The sequence below is a fragment of the Chiloscyllium plagiosum genome, unplaced genomic scaffold (genome assembly GCF_037043375.1).
Source record: "Chiloscyllium plagiosum isolate Xiang-an unplaced genomic scaffold, Cpla_swu_hap1 HiC_scaffold_44, whole genome shotgun sequence".
Classification (NCBI taxonomy): domain Eukaryota; kingdom Metazoa; phylum Chordata; class Chondrichthyes; order Orectolobiformes; family Hemiscylliidae; genus Chiloscyllium; species Chiloscyllium plagiosum.
The window spans coordinates 14,869,704-14,895,734 of NW_028270182.1; the positions used below are offsets into that span (position 1 = coordinate 14,869,704).

Sequence of the window (26,031 nt, forward strand, 5' to 3'; positions counted from 1 at the left end):
CCCCTACACACCTCCCTATGCCTGTAACCCCCTCCAGTCCCTACAATCCACCCCTAATCTCTGTCACCTTCTCCAGCCCCTACACCCTCTCCCTATCTCTGTCATCCCCTCCAGCCCCTACACCCCCTCCATATCTCTGTCACCCCTCCAGACCCTACACACCTCCCTATGCCTGTAACCCCCTCCAGTCCCTACAATCCATCCCTAATCTCTGTCACCTTCTCCAGCCCCTACACCCCCTCCCAATCTCTGTCAGCTCCTCCAGCCCCTACACACCCTCCCTGTCTCTGTCACTTCTTCCAGTCCCTGCAACCCCTCACTGTCTCTGTCACCTCCTCAAGCCCCTACACACCCTCTCTATCTCTGTATCCCCCACCAGCCACTACACCTCCCCATCTCTGTAACCCCCTCCAGCCCCTACGCCCCCTCCCTATCTCTGTCACCCCCTCCAGCCACTACAACCCCTCCCTTTCTCGATAACCCCCTTCAGCCCCTACACCACCTGCTATCTCTGTCCCCTCCTCCAGCCCCTACACCCCCTCCCTTTCGCTGTCACCACCTCCAACCCCTACACCACCTCCCTATCTCTGTCACGTCCTCCACCCCCTATACCCCTCCCTATCTCTGTAAACCCCTCCAGCCCCTACAACCCCTCCCTATCACTGTCACCTCCACGAGCGCCTACAAACCCTCCCTATCTCTGTCACCCCCTCCAGCCACTATACCCACGCACTATCTCTGACACTACCTCCAGCCCCTACACCTTACTCTATCTCTGTAAATCCCTCCAGTCCCTACACACACTCAATATCTCTCTATCTCCTCCTCCAGCCCCTACACCCCCTCCCTTTCGCTGTCACCTCCTTCAGCCCCTGTAACCCCTCCCTATCTCTGTCACCCCCTCCAGCCACTACACCCTCTCACTATCTCTGACACTCCCTCCAGCCCCTACACCTTACCCTATCTCTGTAAATCCCTCCAGTCCCTACACACACTCAATATCTCTCTATCTCCTCCTCCAGCCCCTACACCCCCTCCCTTTCGCTGTCACCACCTCCAGCCCCTACACCCCGTCCCTATCTCTGTCACGTCCTCCAGCCCCTACACCCCCTCCCTATCTCTGTCACCTCCTCCAGACCCTACACCACCTCCCTATCTCTGTCACCTTCTCCAGCTGCTACAACCCCTCCCTATCTCTGTCACCCCCTCCAGCCACTACACCCTCTCACTATCTCTGACACTACCTCCAGCCCCTACACCTTACCCTATCACTGTAAATCCCTCCAGTCCCGACACACCCTCAATATCTCTCTATCTCCTCCTCTAGCCCCTACACCACCTCCCTATTCCTGTCCCCATCTCCTGCCACGACACCCCCTATCTATCTCTGTCCACTCCTCCTGCCTCTACACCCCCTCCCTATCTCTGTCAGCTCCTCCAGCCCCTATACACCCTCACTATCTCTGTCACCTCCTCCAGCCCCGACATCCTCTCCCTATCTCTGTCACCTCCTCCAGCCCCCACACACCTTCGCTACCTCTGTAACCCCCTCCAGCCACTACACCTCCCAATATCTGTAACCCACTCCAGCCCCTACACCCCCTCCCTATCGCTGTCACCTTCTCCAGCCCCTACACCCCCTCCCTATCTCTGTCACCCCTCCAGCCCCTACACACCTCCCTACGCCTGTAACCCCCTCCAGTCCCTACAATCACTGCTTATCTCTGTCACCTCCTCCAGCCCCTACATCCCCTCCCTATCTCTGTCAGCTCCTCCAGCCCCTACACACCCTCCCTGTCTCTGTCACGTCTTCCAGTCTCTGCAACCCCTCACCATCTCTGTCACCACCTCCAGCCCCTACGCCCCCTCCCTATCTCTGTCATCCCCTCCAGCCACCACAACCCCTCCCTTTCTCTATAACCCCCTTCAGCCCCTACACCACCTCCTTATCTCTGTCACACCCTCCAGCCCCTACACCCCCCCATCTGTGTAACCCCCTCCTGCTATACAACCCCTCCCTATCTCTGTCCCCTCCTCCAGCCCCTACACTCCCTCCCTTTCGCTGTCACCACCTCCAACCCCTACACCCTCTCCCTATCTCTGTCACGTCCTCCACCCCCTATACCCCTCCCTATCTCTGTAAACCCCTCCAGCCCCTACAACCCCTCCCTATCTCTGTCACCTCCTCCCGCCCCTACACCACCTCCCTATCTCTGTCACCTCCTCCAGCCCCTACAACCCCTCCCTATCTCTGTCACCCCCTCCAGCCACTACACCCTCTCACTATCTCTGACACTACCTCCAGCCCCTACACCTTACCCTATCTCTGTAAATCCCTCCAGTCCCGACACACCCTCAATATCTCTCTATCTCCTCCTCTAGCCCCTACACCACCTCCCTATTCCTGTCCCCTTCTCCTGCCACGACACCCCCTATCTATCTCTGTCCACTTCTCCTGCCTCTACACCCCCTCCCTATCTCTGTCAGCTCCTCCAGCCCCTATACACCCTCACTATCTCTGTCACCTCCTCCAGCCCCGACATCCTCTCCCTATCTCTGTCACCTCCTCCAGCCCCCACACACCTTCGCTACCTCTGTAACCCCCTCCAGCCACTACACCTCCCCATATCTGTAACCCCCTCCAGCCCCTACACCCCCTCCCTATCGCTGTCACCTTCTCCAGCCCCTACACCCCCTCCCTACCTCTGTCACCCCTCCAGCCCCTACACACCTCCCTACGCCTGTAACCCCCTCCAGTCCCTACAATCACTCCTTATCTCTGTCACCTCCTCCAGCCCCTACATCCCCTCCCTATCTCTGTCAGCTCCTCCAGCCCCTACACACCCTCCCTGTCTCTGTCACGTCTTCCAGTCTCTGCAACCCCTCACCATCTCTGTCACCACCTCCAGCCCCTACACACCCTCCCTATCTCTGTCATCCCCTCCAGCCACCACAACCCCTCCCTTTCTCTATAACCCCCTTCAGCCCCTACACCACCTCCTTATCTCTGTCACACCCTCCAGCCCCTACACCCCCCCATCTGTGTAACCCCCTCCTGCTATACAATCCCTCCCTATCTCTGTCCCCTCCTCCAGCCCCTACACTCCCTCCCTTTCGCTGTCACCACCTCCAACCCCTACACCCTCTCCCTATCTCTGTCACGTCCTCCACCCCCTATACCCCTCCCTATCTCTGTAAACCCCTCCAGCCCCTACAACCCCTCCCTATCTCTGTCACCTCCTCCAGCCCCTACACCACCTCCCTATCTCTGTCACCCCCTCCAGCCCCTACACCACCTCCCTATCTCTGTCACCTCCTCCAGCCCCTACACCCCTCCCTATCTCTGTCACCCCCTCCAGCCCCTACACCCCCTCCCTATCTCTGACACTACCTCCAGCCCCTACACCTTACCCTATCTCTGTAAATCCCCCCAGTCCCTACAATCACTCCTTATCTCTGTCACCTCCTCCAGCCCCTACACCTTACCCTATCTCAGTAAATCCCTCCAGTCCCGACACACCCTCAATATCTCTCTATCTCCTCCTCTAGCCCCTACACCCCCTCCCTATCTCTGTCACCTACTCCAGCCCCTACACCACCTCCCTATCTCTGTCACCTTCTCCAGCCGCTACAACCCCTCCCTATCTCTGTCACCCCCTCCTGCCACTACACCCTCTCACTATCTCTGACACTACCTCCAGCCCCTACACCTTACCCTATCTCTGTAAATCCCTCCAGTCCCAACACACCCTCAATATCTCTCTATCTCCTCCTCTAGCCCCTTCACCCCTTCCCTTTCGCTGTCACCACCTCCAGCCCCTCCACCCCCTCCCTATCTCTGTCACGTCCTCCAGCCCCTACATCCCTCCCTATCTCTGTAAACCCCTCCAGCCCCTACACCCCCTCCCCATCTCTGTCGCCTCCTCCAGCCCCTACAACCCCTCCCTATCTCTGTCACCCCCTCCAGCCACTACACCCTCTCACTATCTCTGACACTACCTCCAGCCCCTACACCTTACCCTATCTCTGTAAATCCCTCCAGTCCCGACACACCCTCAGTATCTCTCTATCTCCTCCTTTAGCCCCTACACCACCTCCCTATTCCTGTCCCCTTCTCCTGCCACGACACCCCCTATCTATCTCTGTCCACTTCTCCTGCCTCTACACCCCCTCCCTATCTCTGTCAGCTCCTCCAGCCCCTATACACCCTCACTATCTCTGTCACCTCCTCCAGCCCCGACATCCTCTCCCTATCTCTGTCACCTCCTCCAGCCCCCACACACCTTCGCTACCTCTGTAACCCCCTCTAGCCACTACACCTCCCCATATCTGTAACCCCCTCCAGCCCCTACACCCCCTCCCTATCGCTGTCACCTTCTCCAGCCCCTACACCCCCTCCCTATCTCTGTCACCCCTCCAGCCCCTACACACCTCCCTACGCCTGTAACCCCCTCCAGCCCCTACACCCCCTCCCTATCTCTGTCGCCTCCTCCAGCCCCTACACCACCTCCCTATCTCTGTCACCTCCTCCAGCCCCTACAACCCCTCCCTATCTCTGACACAACCTCCAGCCCCTACACCTTACCCTATTTCTGTAAATCCCTCCAGTCCGTACACACCCTCAATATCTCTCTATCTCCTCCTCTAGCCCCTACACCACCTCCCTATCCCTGTCCCCTTCTCCTGCCCTGACACCCCCTATCTATCTCTGTCCACTTCTCCTGCCTCTACACCCCCTCCCTATCTCTGTCAGCTCCTCCAGCCCCTATACACCCTCACTATCTCTGTCACCTCCTCCAGCCCCGACATCCTCTCCCTATCTCTGTCACCTCCTCCAGCCCCCACACACCTTCGCTACCTCTGTAACCCCCTCTAGCCACTACACCTCCCCATATCTGTAACCCCCTCCAGCCCCTACACCCCCTCCCTATCTCTGTCACCCCTCCAGCCCCTACACACCTCCCTACGCCTGTAACCCCCTCCAGCCCCTACACCCCCTCCCTATCTCTGTCGCCTCCTCCAGCCCCTACACCACCTCCCTATCTCTGTCACCTCCTCCAGCCCCTACAACCCCTCCCTATCTCTGACACAACCTCCAGCCCCTACACCTTACCCTATTTCTGTAAATCCCCCCAGTCCGTACACACCCTCAATATCTCTCTATCTTCTTCTCCAGCCCCTACACCACCTCCCTATTCCTGTCCCCTTCTCCTGCCCCGACACCTCCTATCTATCTCTGTCCACTTCTCCAACCTCTTCACCCCCTCCCTATCTCTGTCACCTCCTCCAGCCCCTACACACCCTCCCTGTCTCTGTCACATCTTCCAGTCCCTGCAACCCCTCACTATCTCTGTCACCTCCTCCAGCTCCTACATCCCCTCCCTATCTCTGTCACCTCCTCCAGCCTCTACACCCAATCCCTATCTCTGTCCCCTGCTCCAGCCACTCCGCCACCTCCCTATCTCTGTCAAATCCTTCAGCCCCTCCACCCCCTCCCTATCTCTGTCCCCTCCTCCAGCCCCTACACCCCTCCCTATCTCTGTCCCCTTCTTCAACCCCTACACCCCCTCACTATCTCTGTCCCCGCTTCAGCCCCTACACACCTCCCTATGCCTGTAACCCCCTCCAGTCCCTACAATCCATCCCTATCTCTGTCACCTTCTCCAGCCCCTACACCCCTCCCTATCTCTGTCACCCCCTCCAGCCCCTACACCCCCTCCCTATCTCTGTCACCCCTCCAGCCCCTACACACCTCCCTATACCTGTAACCCACTCCAGTCCCTACAATCCCTCCTTATCTCTGTCACCCCCTCCAGCCCCTACATCCCCTCACTATTTCTGTCACTTCCTCCAGCCCCTACACACCCTCTCTATCTCTGTAACCCCCTCCAGCCACTACACCTCCCCATCTCTGTAACCCCCTCCAGCCCCTACGCTCCCTCCCTTTCTCGGTCAATCCCTCCAGCCACTACAACCCCTCCCTTTCTCTATAACCCCCTTCAGCCCCTACACCACCTCCCTATCTCCGTCACCTCCTCCAGCCCCTATACCACCCTCCCTATCTCTGTCACTCCCTCCAGCCCCTACACCTTACCCTATCTCTGTAAATCCCTCCAGTTCCTACACACCATCAATATCTCTCTATCTCCTCCTCCAGCCTCTACACCCCGTCCCTTTCGCTGTCACCACCAGCCCCTACCTCCCTCCCCATCTCTGTTACCTCCTCCAGCCTCTGCACCCCCTCCCTATCTCTGACACCTTCGCCAGCCCCTAGACCCACTCCTATTCTCTGTTCCCTCCTCCAGACCCTACACATCCTCCTTATCTCTGTCACCGCTTCCAGCCTCTACACCTCCTCCCTATGTCTGTCCCCTCCTCCAGCCCCTAACCCCCCTCCCTATTTCTGTCCCTCCTCCAGACCCTACACATCCTCCTTATCTCTGTCACCGCTTCCAGCCTATACACCCCTCCCTATGTCTGTCACCTCCTCCAGCCTCTACACCCCCTCCCTATGTCTGTCCCCTCCTCCAGCCCCTAACCCCCCTCCCTATCTCTGTGACCACCTCCATCCCCTAAACCCCCACCCTATCTCTGTCACCTCCTCCAGCCTCTACACCCTCTCCCTATCTCTGTCCACTCCTCCAGCCACTGCACCCCCTCCCTAACTCTGTCACCTCCTCCAACTCCTACACTCCCTCCCTACCTCTGTCACCTCCTCCAACCCCGACAGCCCCTCCTTTTCTCTGTCACCTCCTCCAGCCTCTACACTCCCTCCCAATCTCTGTCCCCCCCAACCACTACCTCCCTCCCTATCTCTGTAACCCCCTCCAGCCTCTACCCCCCTCACTATCTCTGTCCCCTCCTCCAACTCCTACACCCCCTCCCTACCTCTGTCACCTCCTCCAACCCCTACACCCCCTCCCTATCTCTGTCCCCTCCTCCAACCCCGACACCCCCTCCCTATCTCTGTAACCCCCTCCAGCTCCTACACCCCCTCCCTATCTCTGTCACCTCCTCCAGCCACTACACCCCTTCCCTATCTCTGTCAACCCCTCCAGCCCCTACACCCCTGTCTCTGTAAACCCCTCCTGTCCCTACAACCCCTCCCTATCTCTGTCACTCCTATAGCCCCTACACCTCTCCCTATCTCTGTCCCCTTCTCCAACACCTACACCCCTTCCCTATCTCTGTCCCCTCCTCCAGCCCCTACACCTCCTCACTATCTCTGACACTCCCTACAGCCCCTCCTTTTCTCTGTCACCTCCTTCAGCCTCTACACTCCCTCCCAATCTCTGTCCCCCCCAGCCCCTACCTCCCTCCCTATCTCTGTAACCCCCTCCAGCCTCTACACACCCTTCCAATCTCTGTCACCTCCTGCAGCCCCTACACCCCTCCCTATATCTTTAACCTCCTCCAACCCCCACACCCCCTCCCTATCTCTGTCCCCTCCTACAGCCTCTACATCCCCTCACTCTCTCTGTAACCCCCTCCAGCCATTACACCACTTCCTTTCTCTGTCACCTCCTCCAGCCCCTACACTCCCTCCCTATCTCTGTCATCCCCTCCAGCCCCTATACCCCCTCCCTATCTCTGTCCCCACCTCCAGCCCCTACACCCCTCCCTATCTCAGTAGCCCCCGCTAGCCCCTACACCCCCTCCCTATATCTGTCATCCCCTCCAGCCCCTATAACCCCTCCCTATCTCTGTTTCCTCCTCGTCCCTACACCCACTCCCTATCTCAGTAGCCCCTTCTAGCCCCTACACCCCCTCCCTATCTCTGTCACCCCCTCCAGCCCCTATACCCCCTCCCTATCTCTGTCCCCACCTCCAGCCCCTACACCCCCTCCCTATCTCAGTAGCCCCCTCTAGCCCCTACATCCCCTCCCTATCTCAGTAGCCCCCGCTAGCCCCTACACCCCCTCCCTATCTCTGTCACCCCCTCCAGCCCCTATAGCCCCTCCCTATCTCTGTCCCCACCTCCAGCCTCTACACCCCCTCCCTATCTCTGTCACCTCCTACAGCCCCTACACCGCTCCCTATCTCTGTCCCCACCTCCAGCCTCTACACCCCCTCCCTATCTCTGTCACCTCCTACAGCCCCTACACCGCTCCCTATCTCTGTCCCCTCCTCCAGTCCCTACACCCCCTCCCTATCTCTGTCCCCACCTCTAGCCCCTATACCCGCTCCCTATCTCTGTCACCCCATCCAGCCCCTACACCCCCTCCCTACCTCTATAACCTCCTCCAGTCCCTACACCCCCTCCTTATCTCTCTCCCCTCCTCTAGCCCCTAATCCCCTCCCTATCTCTGTAAACCCCTCCAGTCCCTACACCCCCTCCTTATCTCTCTCCCCTCCTCCAGCCTCTATACCCCCTCCCTATCTCTATAACCTCCTCCAGTCCCTACATCGCCTCCTTATCTCTCTCCCCTCCTCCAGCCCTTAATCCCCTCCCTATCTCTGTAACTCCTCCAGTCCCTACACCCCCCCTTGTCTCTGTGCCCTCCTCCAGCCCCACCTCCCCCTCCCTATCCCTGTAACCCCCTCCAGCCATTACACCCCCTTCCCTATCTCTGTAACCCCCTCCAGCCCCTCCCCCCCTCCCTATCTGGCTGACAGGTAGCAACAGGAGTCTCTGGGTTTCTCCTCCCTCGAGGGAGTGGCTCGGAGTTGGCTGGTCAGAGTGCATCTAATGTGCCGGTAAATACCTGGGGTGATTTGGTGAGGGAATATCGCCCTCTGGGGAATTACTTCAGCGGCGAGGAGAGTGGGATGTGATTTTGGAATCTGGATGAGGTGCTGAGAGACCGTTTGGTACGTGGGATTAATGACGTCACAAAAGCGCCTGCCACTAAAGTGCGAAAGTAGAGGCAGAAACGAGGAGGCTGGAGAGTGAAGGAATCATCAAGCCAGTGCAGGTTGTGAATGGGCAGCACTGGCTGTCCTGAGCCTGATGGGTCTGTTTGCCTTCGGGTGGATTGGAAGCAAATGATAAACAGCCTTTCGCAGCTGGATAAATACCTCATCCCTCACAGAGAGGACTCATACATAAATCTGGCAAGGTGGCGGGGGGGGGCTGATTTCCTCTCAAAACCGGGCATAAGCCATGTGCACCTGCAATTGCGACTGGATGAGGACTCCCAGACATATGCCACAGTTAATACCCATCAGGATTTGTACCAATATACAAGACTGCCATCTGGGGAACCATCAGCCTGCAGCCTTCTCCAGTGGACAATGGGGAACACTTTACAAGGTCTACCCCATTTATCCGGCTGACATTTTAACAAGTACTTGGACATAGTGCTTCAATGTTTCTCTGAGGTGGGCGCACACTTTAGACAGGAATAATGCGTGTTCCACACAACCCAAGTGACCTACCTGGGTTACAGAGTCAACAGGACTGGGTAACACCCATTGAGAGATCGTGATAAAAGGAGTCCCGGCTCCCAGCTTTGTACTGGAGCTTAGGTCTTTCCTTGGCCTGGAGATTTATCTTAGAATCATCATCGGCTTCCTGCAGCATGGAAGCAGGACATTCCGCCCAAAACTTCCACCGACTCTCCAAAGGGCATTCCAAACAGACCCAACCGCCCTCCTTCCCCATCCCTGTAACCCTGCATTTCCCATGGCTAATCCACCGAGCCTGCACACCCCTGGGGACTGGGGAGTGAATTGTTCCAGAAAGTTCAGAGGTAACCCGGCCTCCATCTTGCCAACCCTTACTCCTGCTGTTGAGAAAGGGTCAGCCTTGGAAATGCACCCGTGGCCTTCAGACAAGTGAAACAGTAGTTCTCGTCATCTAAGGTGTTGGCCCGCTGCGATCCGAACGAGAAGTAGTGCTGACGTTTGATGCCTCCCGTATGGTATCGGGGTAGTGTTGGCTCACTGGTGGACCAATGGAGAGGAATGCCCAATAGCATATGGTTCCCCGGCTTTGGCTGTTACAGAGCACAAATAGCCTCAGATAGAGAATGAAGGTTAGGTGGTCATCTTTGTGTCCGAAAGATGGGGCATGGGGTGGACCGAGAGCCGAAAGTTGCATAGGGGCGGGCTGCCTTCGAGAGGCCGGAAAGTGAGAGGGACGGGGGATTGCTGGGGCTGTATTGTATGCATGTTTTTTTTATGTAATTGGATTGTCTTATGTACAAATGTTTAGATTAGAGTGGTGCTGGAAAAGCACAGCAGTTCAGGCAGCATCCGAGGAGCAGGAAAATCGATGTTTCGGGCAAATGCCCTTCATCAGGAATTCCTGTATTCCCGATGAAGGGCTTTTGCCCGAAACGTCAATTTTATTGCTCCCTCGGATACTGTCTGAACTGCTGTGCTTTTCCAGCACCACTCTAATCTAAACTCTGGTTTCCAGCATCTGCAGTCACTGTTTTTACCTTATGTACAAATGTCATTGTTGCTGTCTTGTAATGTTTGAAACTGGGATTTGAGGTTCCTGGTTTCCCTGAAAACTGGTTGAACGGTAGGGCTTGGGGCCTGGCTCCTCTCCCTCATAAAATTGCTGTTTCTTTGTATACAGCTGTTAATGTTAACTGTTTTTTGTAAATTGTTTTGTAATTCATTAATACAATTTTAAAAAATAACCAGGAGTCTCACCCCAATAGCCGGAGGGTGGGTAGGCCACCCTGATGCCAGTCGCCCTGAGAGCCAGAAGGTGGGTAGGCCGTTCTGAGCGGTGTCGTCCTGAGAAGGGGTGATCGGGATGGGCTGTCCTAGAGGTGGTCGGAGGTGTGTCAGAGCAGCCGAGAGAGGCAGGCTGAGATCCGGAAGGCTTGTGGGCTACCCTGCACGCTGTCGTCCCAGGGAAGGGGACGGGCTAGCCTAGAGATGGCCGGAAGGTGTGTCAGCATAGCCCAATGGCCAGAAGGCGCATTGGGGTGGGTGAGAGCCTGATGGTATGTAGGGGCAGGCTGAGAGCCAGAAGGTGGGTAGGCCGTGCTGACCGATGTCACCCCGGGCGGGTACCGGGGCGGGCTGTCCTAGAGGTGGTCGAAAGGTGTGTCAGGGCGGAACGAGAACTGGAAGGGGCATGGGGTGGACCGAGAGCCGGAAGGTGTGTAGGGGCGGGCTACTTTAGAGTGGTCGGAAGGTGGGAGGGATAGGGGCCTTGCTGGGTCTGTATTGTATGCACTGTTTTTTGTGTAACTGGATTAGCTTTTTATGTACAAATGTCATTGTCGCTGTCTTGTCATATATGAACCTGGGATTTGAGGTTTGTCCTCATCTCCCTGAAAACTGGTTGAATGGTAGGGTTTGGGGCCTGGTTTTACTGCTCCTCTCCCTGGTAAAATTGCTGTTGTATACAGCTGTAAATGTTAACTGTTTTTTGCAAACTGTGTTTTGTAAGCTGTTTTGTAATTGCTTAGTAACATTTACAAAAATAAACAGGAGTCTCACCCTGAGAGCCGGAAGGTGGGTAGGCCATCCTGTGAACCTGAAGGTTGGTAGGCTGTCCCACTGGCCAGAAAATGCATCAGGATGGGTGAGAGCCCAATGGTATGTAGGGGCAGACCGCGAGCCAGAAGGCGGGTAGCCATCCTCAGCGCTGTCACCCTGGACGGGTACTGGGGGCGGGCTGTCCTAAAGGTAGTTAGAAGGTGCTGAGGGCAGTTAGTGAAGCCGGAAGGTGGGTAGGCCATCCTGACCGCTGTCACCCCAGGTGGGTACCGGGGCGGGCTGTCCTAGAGGTTTTGGATGTAGGTTTGCTCACTGAGCTGAAAGATTCATTTCCAGACATTTCATTACCCTACTGGGCACCATCTTCAGTGGACCTCAGATGAAGCGATGCTGAATATTCCTGCTTTCTATTGATATGTTTGGGTTGGTGATGTCATTTCCTACGGTGATGTTATGACATCACCAACCCAAAGAAACCCAAACATATCAATAGAAAGCAGGAATTTGCAGCATTGCTTCGTCTGAGGTCCACTGAAGATGGTACCTAGTAAGGTAACGAAACATTTGGAAATGAACCTTCCAGCTCAGCGAGCAAACCTACATCCAAAACCTCAACCTGAGCTACAAATCTTCTCAAAACTCGCTGTCCTAGAGGTGCTCGAAAGGTGTGTCAGGGCGGACTGCGAACTGGAAGGGGCATAGGGTGGACGGGAGAGCAGGAAGGTGTGTAGGGGTGGGCAGCTTTAGAGTGGCCGGAAGGTGGGAGGGACGGGGGCTTGCTGGCTTTCCGGGAGTCTGTATTGTATGCACTGTTTTTTATGTCGTCGGACTGTCTTGTATGTACAAATGTCATTGTTACCGTTTTGTAGTGATTGAAACTGGGATTTGAGGTTCCTGGTTTCCCTGAAACCTGGTTGAATGGTAGGGCTTGGGGCCTGGCTTTGCTGCTCCTCTCCCTGGTAAAATTGCTGTTTCTCTGTGTCCAGCTGTTACTGTGAATTGTTTGGCAAACTGTGAATTGTTTAATCAAATTAAAAAAAAAATAAACAGGAGTCTCCAGGTCTGAGGATCTCCTTGTGGGTGGGTCTGCTCCTAGGCCTGGCCAAACTGGCCATAAACAGGTCGAGGCAGTGGGCTATGGAGGGGGTCGTTAGGGCCAACTGCCTGCCCCTCTTCCGCGGTTACGTTAGAGCCCGGGTGTCTCTGGAGAAGGAGCACGCGGTGTCCACCAACAACCTTGAGTTGTTCAGGGAGAGGTGGGTGCCGCAGGGAGTGGAGTGCATTATTTCCCCCTCCAGCTCTATTTTGATTTAATCCCTGCTCTCCCCTTCACTGTTTGATGTGAAGGGTACTGCTTGTCACAGGCCACTTGGGTGTTTCCTTTCTTCCTGGTGGTGGAAACTGAATAAATGATTCGTACACTTGGTGTCTTTCACTGTGTCTCACACCTGCACACACACAACATGAGTGCTGGGGAAAAAATAAGCACTACCGCAGTTAGGAAAAAAATAGAAAAGATAAAAAATAAACAAGAGTCTCAGGGAATCTCCTCACTGACTCTGAGCGAATTGGTCAGACCCCATGTCCTGTGCGCGTGTATATAAAGGCTGTCTTGGTTACGGGATTCTGGCATCTGTGGGGTAATTTCACCATGCATCCTCCTCCTGTTCCTCCATTTCTATCTGTTTCACCTCCTCCACCCTTCACTACCCTTTCAATCACGATTATCTTCCTCCTGCCCTCTCCCTCACCTGATGGTCCCCATGACAACGCTGTCCTCCTGCCCTGGTGCCTTGAAGCCTCAGGCCTACTTTCCCATGTCTGAAAGGGAAAGTGGCCTGGTGCAGGAGGGTGGGTTAGCTGCAGCTGACAAATAAGTCCGAAGCTTGAGAAGTCAATTTCCTTTGAGAAGACACAAAGTCAGAAAGCCCAGCCTTTGTTATCCCACGGACACAACAGAATGGCCACCTTCTTGTTTATCGTGACTGTCCCTGTCTTTAGTTTATTTAGATTGGACAGACAGAGCCAGATTCCTGGAAACCCTTTCTCCTTCTTTTACCTCCTTTGCACCTTAAAATACAATCATAGATTTAAAATAAAAAAGACACACAACACTTTTTAATTTAACAGTGGAGAGCCACAACAGCTGCTAAAGCGTCCATTTAAAGTGAACAGTGAGGCTGACTTTAAACTCTCGCCTCTTATTCGCTCCCTCACTTTCACGTTCACTCCTTCCCTTTCTCTCTCACGCTCATGCTCTCACACACTGGAGTCATCATCAAGGTATTCGAGTTCAGTGCTGTTCTGCTTGAATTCCTGGTCCAGGAGAGAAGGGTTTCTGCGGAAAGAGGCGGCAATCTCATCAAATGTCTTTCCCCGAGTCTCCGGCACCTTGAAGTAGGTGAAGCCAAAGAAGCCGATCAGCAGGAAGGCAAAGATAAGGAAAACGAATGGACCACACAGCGCCTGGCAATGGGAAAGAGGAAGACAGAGAGACTTACATTGCAGTATCACCTGTCACCACCCGAGGATATCCCAGCATGCTTCACAGAGAACAGAAATGTATTTTTTTAAATTGTTTAACAGACTGCTATCCATCCATTGTATTTGGCATCAAAAGATGTTCAGAGATTTGCCAAGGTTTTATGGTGAATCTACAGTTTAGTGCAAATAACAGTTTCCACCTGTGGGCCCTCCATTCCATTCCAACTGATCCATTCTTGCCCCCTCACTGTGGGGCTCAGTTAGTGCATCTGGCTGAGCAGTTGGGATACGGTGCCAATAGCATCGGTTCGACCCACACCAGCTCTGATTATTGTGAGGGACTCAACTGAGACACTGTGATGCTTTGGTTAACCCACCTATCATCCTCTCTAGGCCAAAGGGAGCACTGGAGATCAGAGTCAAGATTAGAGTGGTGCTGGAAAAGCACAGCAGGTCAGGCGGCATCCGAGGAGCAGGAAAATCAACATTTTGGGCAAAAGCCCTTCATCAGGAATGAATCCTGATGAAGGGCTTTTGCCCGAAACGTCGATTTCCCTGCTCCTCGGATGCTGCCTGACCTGCTGTGCTTTTCCAGCACCACTCTAATCTTGACTGTCACCACTGTCTGCTGAGAGAGTGGGATTCTGGTGACTTTCCTTGCTTATTTTTTGCCACTCACTCGCCTGTCCCAAATATCTTGAAGCCACTTTGCATTATTCGCCATTTGCATACTTTCCCACCTCGCTTTGCGACATCTGCAAGAATAGAAATATTCCATTTGGACCCCAAACACTGCTATATATCGACAGCAAGTGTGGGGTCCAAGTATGCATCCTTGCCGTGCCCCACTAATCACAGCCTGCCAACACAATTTATTCCTACTCCCTAACTGTTAGCCAATCCTAATTCCTTGCCAGTATGTTGGTTCCTTTCCCCATCCTGTCCCTCAGGATTCCCTCCAACAACTTGCCCACCGCAGAGGTCACCGGTCTATAGTTCCCTGGCTTGTCTTTACCTCCCTTCTTAAACAGTGGCACCACGTTTGCCAAACTCCAGTCTTCCGGCACCTCACCTGCGACTATCTATGATACAAATATCTCAGCAAGAGGCCCAGCAATCACTTCCCTAGCTTCCCACAGAGTTCTCGGGTACACCTGATCAGGTCCTGGGGATTTATCCACCTTTAACCGTTTCAAGACATCCAGCACTTCCTCCTCTGTAATCTGGACATTTTGCAAATGTCACCATCTATTTCCCTACGGTCTATATCTTCCATATCCTTTTCCACAGTAAATACTGATGCAAAATATTCATTTAGTATCTCCTCCATTTTTTGTGTCTCCACACAAAGGCCGCCTAGTTGATCTTTGAGGGACCCTATTCTCTCCCTAGTTACCCTTTTGACATAGAGTCATAGAGATGTACAGCATGGAAACAGACCCTTCGGTCCAACCCATCCATGCCGACCAGATATCCCAACCCAATCTAGTCCCACCTGCCAGCACCCGGCCCATATCCCTCCAAACCCTTCCTATTCATATACCCATCCAAATGCCTCTTAAATGTTGCAATTGTACCAGCCTCCACCACATCATCTGGCAGCTCATTCCATACACGTACCACCCTCTGCGTGAAAACGTTGCCCCTTAGGTCTCTTTTATATCTTTCCCCTCTCACCCTAAACCTATGCCCTCTAGTTCTGGACTCCCCCACCCCAGGGAAAAGACTTTGCCTATTTATCCTATCCATGCCCCTCATAATTTTGTAAACCTCTATAAGGTCACCCCGCAGCCTCTGACGCTCCAGGGAAAACAGCCCCAGCCTGCTCAGCCTCTCCCTATAACTCAAATCCTCCAACCCTGGCAACACCCTTGTAAATCTTTTCTGAATTTGTAAAAACCCTTTGGATTCTCCTTAATTCTATTTGCCAAAGCTATCTCATGACCCGTTTTGCCGTCCTGATTTCCCTCTTAAGTATACTCCTATTTTCTTTATATTCTTCTAAGGATTCACTCGATCTATCCTGTCTATACCTGACATATGTTTCCTTCTTTTTCTTAACCAAACCCTCAATTTCTTTAGTCATCCAGCATTCCCTATACCTACCAGCCTTCCCTTTCACCCTGACAGGAAAATACTTCCTCTGGATTCTCGTTATCTCATTTCTGAAGGCTTCCCATTTTCCAGCCGTCCCTTTACCTGCGAACATCTGCCTCCAATCAGCTTTCAAAAGTTCTTGCCTAATACCGTCAAAATTGGCCTTTCTCCAATTTAGAACTTCAACTTTTAGATCTGGTCTATCCTTTTCCATCACTATTTTAAAACGAATAGAATTATGGTCACTGGCCCCAAAGTGCTCCCCCACTGACACCTCAGTCACCTGCCCTGCCTTATTTCCCAAGAGTAGGTCATGTTTTGCACCTTCTCTAGTAGGTACATCCACATACTGAATCAGAAAATTATCTTGTACACACTTAACAAATTCCTCTCCATCTAAACCCTTAACACTATTTGCTGCAGGATTTCTAGCCTCTGGTCTGTTCTTGGTGTCACTGTATTTATATGGCAAGTCCAGTTGAGTTTCTGGTTAATAATAACCCCCAGGATGTCAATAGTAGTGATTCAGTGATGGTAATGCTATTGAATGTCAAAGGGCAGTGGCTGTCTCTTGTTGGAGATGAAGCACAGCAGGTTAGGCAGCAGCCGAGGAGCAGGAGCATTGCCGTTTCAGGTATCTGATGAAGAGCTCCTGCCCGAAACGTTAATTTTCCTGCTCCTTGGATGCTGCTGTGCTTTTCCAGGCCCACTCTAACCTTGACTTTAATATCCAGCATCTGCAGTCCTCACTTTTGTCTTGTTGGAGGTGGCTATAGCCAGGCACAAAGTTTACTTACCACTTGCTCAGCCCAGATATTGCACAGATCTTGCTGCATCTGAACAGTATCTGAGGAGTTGCAGAACACTGTGCAATCATTGGCGAACATCCCCACTTCTGAGTTTGTGATGGAGAGGAGGTGATTGATGAAGCAGTGGAAGATGGTTGGGCCTAGACCACACACTGGTACAAATGCACGCACACACACACTCTCTCCCAGACATACCACAATGTATTGGAAAGTCATCCCCACGATGAAGTTCGAGGTCCAGTTGGCGAATCCAGCAATGGTCATCGCTGCTGGCCGTGGCCCCTGGCTAAAGAGTTCAGCCACAATGAACCATGGGATTGGACCTGGGCCCACTTCAAAGAAGGCCACAAAACCAAAGATGGCGACTGTGCTGATGTAGCTCATCCACGGCAGCTTCTCCTGTGGGTGTGCAGGGAGCGGGAAAGGAGGAGAGAAAGAGGACGTTAACAATGGGCAGAGGTTAAAGAGAGAAGGTCAACCACTGGGAAATAGAGAGAGAACGTGAAACACTCAGGGAAGACCTTCAAACATAGGAGAGGTAGAAGGAAAAGGTTAAACACAGGAGAGAGAGAGAAAAAGTCAAACACAGGATGGAGAGAGGGTGTTGAACATGGAAGTACAGAGGGAAAGACTGAAGGTCAAACACTGGGGGAGAAAGAAAAGTCAAACATTGTGTGAGAGAGAGAAGGTCAGACACAGGGAGACCGAGAGAGAGGGTCAAACAACTGGGGGACAGAGACAGAGAGGGTCAAACACAGGGGGAAAGAGAGAGACGGTCAAACACAGGGAGACAGAGACAGAGAGGGTCAAACACAGGGGGACAGAGACAGAGAGGGTCAAACACAGGGGGACAGAGAGAAAGGGTCAAACACAGGGAGACAGAGACAGAGAGGGTCAAACACAGGGGGACAGAGACAGAGAGGGTCAAACACAGGGGGACAGAGAGAAAGGGTCAAACACAGGGAGACAGAGAAAGAGAGGGTCAAACATAGGGGGACAGAGAGAAAGGGTCAAACACAGGGGGACAGAAAGAGAGAAGGTCAAACACGGAGACAGAGAGAGAAGGTCAAACACAGGGAAACCGACAGACACGGTCAAACACAGGGAAACCGACAGATACGGTCAAACACAGGGAGATAGAGACACAGAGAAGGTCAAACACAGTGAGACAGAGAAAGGTACAAACATTGGGAGACGGAGAGAGAGAGAGAGAGAGAGAGGGTCAAACAACTGGGGGACAGAGACAGAGAGGGTCAAACACAGGGGGAAAGAGAGAGACGGTCAAACACAGGGAGACAGAGACAGAGAGGGTCAAACACAGGGGGACAGAGACAGAGAGGGTCAAACACAGGGGGACAGAGAGAAAGGGTCAAACACAGGGAGACAGAGGCAGAGAGGGTCAAACACAGGGGGACAGAGACAGAGAGGGTCAAACACAGGGAGACAGAGAGAGAGAGGGTCAAACACAGGGGGACAGAGTCAGAGAGGGTCAAACACAGGGGGACAGAGAGAAAGGGTCAAACACAGGGAGACAGAGAAAGAGAGGGTCAAACATAGGGGGACAGAGAGAAAGGGTCAAACACAGGGGGACAGAAAGAGAGAAGGTCAAACACGGAGACAGAGAGAGAAGGTTAAACACAGGAAAACCGACAGACACGGTCAAACACAGGGAAACCGACAGACACGGTCAAACACAGGGAGATAGAGACACAGAGAAGGTCAAACACAGTGAGACAGAGAGAGGTACAAACATTGGGAGACGGAGAGAGAGAGAGAGAGAGAGAGGGAGGGTCAAACACAGGGAGACAGAGACAGAGAGAAGGTCAAACACAGGGAGACAGAGAGAGAGGTCAAACACTGGGAGACGGAGAGAGAGAGAGAGAGAGAGGGTCAAACACAGGGAGACCGAAAGAGATAGCTCATACGCAGGGAGACAGAGAGTGAGGGTCAAAGACAGGGAGACAGGGGGAGGGAGAGAGAGAGAGAGAGGGTCAAACACAGGGAGACAGGGAGAGAGAGAGAGTGTCAGACAGAGGGAGACAGAGAGAGAGAAAGAGGGTCAAACACAGTGAGACAGAGACAAAGGGTCAAACACAGGGAGACAGGGAGAGAGGGACAAGCACAGGGTGAGAGAGAGAGAGAAAGAGAGAGAGAGTCAAACACAGGGAGACAGTGAGAGAGAGATTGTCAGACAGAGGGAAACAGGGACAGAGAGAGAGAGAGTCAAACACAGGGAGACATTGAGAGAGAGAGAGTGTCAGACAGAGGGAGACAGAGAGAGAGGGTCAAACACAGGGAGACAGAGACAGAGAGAGAGGGTCAAACACACAGAAACAGAGAGAAAGAGAAAAAGAGAGGGACAAACACAAGGAGACTGAGAGAAGGTCAAAAACAGGGCGACAGAGAGAGAGAGTCAAACACAGGGAGACAGAGACAGAGAGAGAGGTTCAAGCACACAGTGACAGAGAGAAAGAGAGAGTGAGAGAGAGGGTCAAACACAGGGAGACCGAAAGAGATAGCTCATATGCAGGGAGACAGAGAGTGAGGGTCAAACACAGGGAGACAGAGAGTGAGGAAGATAGAGAGAGAGAGAGACAAACACAGGGAGACAGAGAGAGTCAAACACAGGGAGATAGAGACGAGAGGCTCAAACACAGGGAGACAGAGAGAGGGACAAACACAGGGAGACAGAGACAGAGAGGGTCAAACACTGCGAGACAGGGAGAGAGAGGGTCAAACACTGGGAGACAGAGAGAGAGGGACAAACACAGGGCGATAGAGAGAGTCAAACACAGGGAGACAGAGAGAGAAGGTCAAACACAGGGGGACAGAGACAGAGAGAGAGGGTCAAGCACAGGGAAACAGGGAGAGAGAGAGAGAGAAGGTCAAACACAGGGAGACAGAGACTGAGAGAGAGGGTCAAACACAGGGAGACAGGGAGAGAGAGAGAGACAAGGTCAAACACAGGGAGACAGACAGAGAGAGAGGGTCAAACACAGGGAGACAGACAGAGAGAGAGGGTCAAACTCAGGGAGACAGAGGGAGAGAGTGAGGGTCAAACACAGGGAGACAGAGAGAAGGTCAAAACAGGGCGACAGAGAGAGAGAGTCAAACACAGGGAGACAGAGACAGAGAGAGAGGTTCAAGCACACAGAGACAGAGAGAAAGAGAGAGAGAGAGAGAGAGGGTCAAATACAGGGAGACCGAAAGAGATAGTTCATACGCAGGGAGACAGAGAGTGAGGGTCAAACACAGGGAGACAGGGAGAGAGAGAGAGAGAGTGTCAGACAGAGGGAGACAGAGAGAGAGAGTCAACATAGGGAGATAGGGAGACAGAGGGAGAGATGAGGGTCAAACACAGTGAGACAGAGAGTGAGGAAGATAGAGAGAGAGAGAGACAAACACAGGGAGACAGAGACAGAGAGAGTCAAACACAGGGAGATAGAGACGAGAGGCTCAAACACAGGGAGGTAGAGAGAGACAGGGTCAAAAATAGGGAGACAGAGACAGAGAGAGAGGGTCAAACACGGGGAGACAAAGAGAAAGGCTCAAACACAAGGATTCAGGGAGAGAGTTCAAACACTGGGAGATGGAGAGAGAGTCAATACAGGGAGACAGAGAGAGAGAGGGTCAAACACAGTGAGACAGATAATGAGGGTCAAACACAGGGAGATAGAGAGAGAGTCAAACACAGGGAGACAGATAGAGAGAGTCAAACACAGAGAGAGACAGAGACAGCCAAACACAGGGAGACAGAGACGAGAGGGTCAAACACAGGGAGATAGAGAGAGAGCGAGAGAGAGATGATCAAACACAGTGAGACAGAGACGAGAGGTTCAAACACAGAGAGACAGAGACGAGAGGGTCAAACACAGGGAGATAGAGAGAGGGGGGCAAACACTGGGAGACAGAGAGACAAGGTCAAACACACAGAGACAGAGACAGAGAGAGAGGGTCAAGCACAGGGAGACAGGGAGAGAGAGAGAGAAGGTCAAACACAGGGAGACAGACAGAGAGAGAAGGTCAAACACAGGGAGACAGAGAGAGAGAGAGAGTGAGGGTCAAACACAGGGAGACAGAGAGAGAGAGATGGTCAAACACAGAGACATGGACAGAGAAGGTCAAACACAGGGAGACGGAGAGAGAGAGAGAGAGAGTCAGACAGAGGGAGACAGAGAGAGAGAGAGAGGGTTAAACACAGTGAGACAGAGACGAGAGGGTCAAACAGAGAGAGAGAGAGAGAGTCAAACACAGGGAGACAGAGACAGAGAGAGTCAAACACAGGGAGATAGAGAGAGAGAGGGTCAAGCACAGGGAGACAGAGAGAGAGAGAGGGTCAAACACAAGGAGACAGGGAGAGTGAGAGAGTGAGAGAAAGTCAAACACAGGGAGACAGAGACGAGAGGGTCAAACACAGGGAGACAGAGAGAGGGACAAACACAAGGAGACGGAGAGTGAGAGAGAGAGAGAGAGAGTCAAACACAGGGAGACAGAGACGAGAGGGTCAAATACAGGGAGACAGGGAGACAGACAGAGAGAGAGTCAGACAGAGGGAGACAGAGAGAGAGAGAGAGGGTCAAACACAGTGAGACAGAGACGAGAGGGTCAAACAGAGAGAGAGAGAGAGAGTCAAACACAGGGAGACAGAGACAGAGAGAGTCAAACACAGGGAGACAGAGAGAGAGAGGTCAAACACAGAGAGACAGAGAGAGAGAAGATCAAACACAGGGAGACAGAAAGAGGGTCAAACACAAGGAGACAGGGAGAGAGTTCAAACACTGGGAGACAGCGACAGAGAGGGTCAAACACAGGGAGATAGAGAGGGACAAACACAGGGAGACAGAGATAGACAGGGTCAAACACAGGGGGATAGATAGAGAGAGGGTCATGCACAGGGAGACAGAGAGAGAGAGGGTCAAACACAAGGAGACAGGGAGAGAGTTCAAACACTGGGAGACAGCGACAGAGAGGGTCAAACACAGGGAGATAGAGAGGGACAAACACAGGGAGACAGAGATAGACAGGGTCAAACACAGGGGGATAGATAGAGAGAGGGTCATGCACAGGGAGACAGAGAGAGAGAGGGTCAAACACAAGGAGACAGGGAGAGTGAGAGAGAGAGAGTCAAACACAGGCAGACAGAGATGAGAGGGTCAAACACAGGGAGACAGAGAGAGGGACAAACACAAGGAGACAGGGAGAGTGAGAGAGAGAGAGAGAGAGAGTCAAACACAGGGAAACAGAGACGAGAGGGTCAAACACAGGGAGACAGAGAGAGGGACAAACACAGGGAGACAGAGACAGAGAGGGTCAAACACTGGGAGACAGGGAGAGAGAGGGTCAAACACTGGGAGATAGAGAGAGAGGGACAAACACAGGGCGATAGAGAGAGTCAAACACAGGGAGACAGAGAGAGAAGATCAAACACAGGGAGACAGAGACTGAGAGAGAGGGTCAAACACAGGGAGACAGGGAGAGAGAGACAAGGTCAAACACAGGGAGACAGACAGAGAGAGAAGGTCAAACACAGGGAGACAGAGAGAGAGAGAGAGAGAGGGTCAAACACAGGGAGACAGAGAGAGAGATGGTCAAACACAGAGACATGGACAGAGAAGGTCAAACACAGGGAGACAGACAGAGAGAGAGGGGGTCAAACACAGGGAGACAGAGGGAGAGAGTGAGGGTCAAACACAGGGAGACAAAGAGAGTAGGACAAACACAGGGCGATAGAGAGAGAGAGAGAGAGAGAGGGTCAAACACAGAGACATGGAAAGAGTTCAAACACTGGGAGATGGAGAGACAGAGAGGGTCAAACACAGGAAGACACAGAGAGAGGGTCAAATACAGGGAGACCGAAAGAGATAGCTCGTACGCAGGGAGACAGAGAGTGAGGGTCAAACACAGGGAGACAGGGAGAGAGAGAGAGAGAGTGTCAGACAGAGGGAGACAGAGAGAGAGAGAGAGAGAGAGAGGGTCAAACACAGTCAGACAGAGACGAGAGGGTCAAACAGAGAGAGAGAGAGAGTCAAACACAGGGAGACAGAGAGAGAGAGAGAGAGAGAGAAGGTCAAACACAGTGAGACAGAGAGAGAAGGTCAAACACAGGGAGACAGAGAGAGGGTCAAAAACAAGGAGACAGGGAGAGAGTTCAAACACTGGGAGACAGAGACAGAGAGGGTCAAACACAGGGAGATAGAGAGGGACAAACACAGGGAGATAGAGAGAGAGAAGGTCAAAAACAGAGAGACAGAGATAGACAGGGTCAAACACAGGGACATAGAGGGAGGGAAGGTCAAACACTGGGAGACAGAGAGAGAGAGGGTCAAACACAGGGAGACAGAGACAGAGATAGAGGGTCAAACACAAGGAGACAGGGAGAGAGAGAGAGAGAGAGAGTCAAACACATGGAGACAGAGAGAGGGACAAACACAGGGAGACAGAGAAAGAGAGAGATGGTCAAACACAGGGAGACAGGGAGAGAGAGAGAGAGAGAAGGTCAAACACAGGGAGACAGAGAGAGAAGGTCAAACACAGGGAGATAGAGACAGAGAGAGAGGGTCAAACACAGGGAGACAGGGAGAGAGAGAGAAGGTCAAACACAGGGAGACAGAGAGAGAAGGTCAAACACAGGGAGACAGAGACAGAGAGAGAGGGTCAAACACAGGGAGACAGGGAGAGAGAGAGAGAAGGTCAAACACAGGGAGACAGAGACAGAGAGAGGGTCAAACACAGGGAGACAGGGAGAGAAAGAGAAGGTCAAACACAGGGAGACAGAGACTGAGTGACAAACACAGGGAGACAGAGAGAGAAGGTCAAACACAGAGAGACAGAGTGAGAGGGTCAAGCACAGGGAGACAGAGAGAGAGAGTGAGGGTCAAACACAGAGAGACCGAGAGAGAGACAGTCAAACACAGAGACATGGACAGAGAGGGTCAAACACAGGGAGACAGGGAGAGAGTTCAAACACTGGGAGATGGAGAGAGAGAGGGTCAAACACAGGGAGACCAAAAGAGAATGCTCATACGCAGGGAGACAGAGAGTGAGGGTCAAACACAGGGAGACAGGGAGAAAGAGAGAGAGAGTGTCAGACAGAGGGAGACAGAGAGAGAGAGAGAGAGACAAGGTCAAACACAGGGAGACAGACATAGAGAGAGGGTCAAGCACAGGGAGACAGAGAGATAGAGATGGTCAAACACAGAGAGACATGGACAGAGAGGGTGAAACACAGGGAGACAGAGAGAGAGAGAGACAAGGTCAAACACAGGGAGACAGACAGAGAGAGTGGGTCAAACACAGGGAGACAGAGAGAGAGAGTGAGGGTCAAACACAGGGAGACATAGAGTGAGGGTCAAACACAGGGAGACAGAGAGAGAGAGTCAAACACAGGTAGACAGAGAGAGAGAGGGTCAAACACAGAGAGACAGAGAGAGAGGGTCAAACACAGGGAGACAGAGAGAGAGAGGGTCAAACACAGGGAGACATGGACAGAGAGGGTCAAACACAGGGAGACAGGGAGAGAGAGGGTCAAACACAGGGAGACAGGGAGAGAGGGTCAAACACAGGGAGACACAGAGAGGGTCAAACACAGGGAGACATGGATAGAGAGGGTCAAACACAGGTAGGCAGAGACGAGAGGGTCAAGCACAAGGAGACAGGGAGAGACTTCAAACACTGGGAGATAGAGAGAGAGGGTCAAACACAGGGAGAGAGAGAGAGAGAGAGAGAGAGAGAGAAGGTCAAACACGGGGAGTCAGAGAGAGAGAGAGAGAGAGAGAGGAGGTAAAACACAGAGAGACAGAGAGGGAGAGGGTCAAACACATGGGAGGCCTGGAGAGGAAGAGAGAGAGTCAAACACAGGGAGACGGAGAGAGAGAGGGTCAAACACAGGGAGACCGAAAGAGATAGCTCATACGCAGGGAAACAGAGAGTGAGGGTCAAACACAGGGAGACAGAGACTGAGAGAGAGGGTCAAACACAGGGAGACAAGAAGAGAGAGAGAGACAAGGTCAAGCACAGGGAGACAGACAGAGAGAGGGTCAAACACAGGGAGACAGAGAGAGTGAGGGTCAAACACAGGGAGACAGAGAGAGAGATGGTCAAACACAGAGAGACATGGACAGAGAGGGTCAAACACAGGGAGACATAGAGAGAGAGAGACAAGGTCAAACACAGGGAGACAGACAGAGAGAGAGAGGGTCAAACACAGGGAGACAGAGAGAGAGAGTGAGGGTCAAACACAGGGAGACATAGAGTGAGGGTCAAACACAGGGAGACAGAGAGAGAGTCAAACACAGGTAGACAGTGAGAGAGAGGGTCAAACACAGGGAGACAGAGAGAGAGAGGGTCAAATACAGGGAGACATTGACAGAGAGGGTCAAACACAGGGTGACAGGGAGAGAGAGGGTCAAACACAGGTAGGCAGAGACCAGAGGGTCAACCAGAAGGAGACAGGGAGAGAGTTCAAACACTGGGAGATAGAGAGAGGGTCAAACACAGGGAGATAGAGAGAGAGAGAGAGAGAGAAGGTCAAACACAGGGAGACAGAGACAGAGAGAGGGTCAAACACAGGGAGACAGGGAGAGAAAGAGAAGGTCAAACACAGGGAGACAGAGACTGAGTGACAAACACAGGGAGACAGAGAGAGAAGGTCAAACACAGAGAGACAGAGTGAGAGGGTCAAGCACAGGGAGACAGAGAGAGAGAGTGAGGGTCAAACACAGAGAGACCGAGAGAGGGACAGTCAAACACAGAGACATGGACAGAGAGGGTCAAACACAGGGAGACAGGGAGAGAGTTCAAACACTGGGAGATGGAGAGAGAGAGGGTCAAACACAGGGAGACCAAAAGAGAATGCTCATACGCAGGGAGACAGAGAGTGAGGGTCAAACACAGGGAGACAGGGAGAAAGAGAGAGAGTGTCAGACAGAGGGAGACAGAGAGAGAGAGAGAGAGAGAGACAAGGTCAAACACAGGGAGACAGACATAGAGAGAGGGTCAAGCACAGGGAGACAGAGAGATAGAGATGGTCAAACACAGAGAGACATGGACAGAGAGGGTGAAACACAGGGAGACAGAGAGAGAGAGAGACAAGGTCAAACACAGGGAGACAGACAGAGAGAGTGGGTCAAACACAGGGAGACAGAGAGAGAGAGTGAGGGTCAAACACAGGGAGACATAGAGTGAGGGTCAAACACAGGGAGACAGAGAGAGAGAGTCAAACACAGGTAGACAGAGA

At 52.9% G+C, this 26,031-nt stretch overlaps 1 protein-coding gene across 1 annotated transcript in view; it reads right to left on the minus strand.

Annotated features, from left to right (window-relative positions):
• Positions 1-13,495: 13,495 nt before the first annotated feature.
• Positions 13,496-26,031, minus strand: part of LOC122546276 (solute carrier family 2, facilitated glucose transporter member 4-like) — a 177,927-nt gene continuing 165,391 nt past the window's right edge. The window contains exons 10-11 of the mRNA XM_087982704.1: positions 16,992-17,195; positions 13,496-13,872 (exon numbers count right to left, since the gene is read on the minus strand). Of these exons, the coding sequence (XP_087838830.1) occupies positions 13,666-13,872; positions 16,992-17,195 (411 nt within the window). The 3' untranslated portion in view covers positions 13,496-13,665. The remainder of the gene's footprint in view (positions 13,873-16,991; positions 17,196-26,031) is intronic.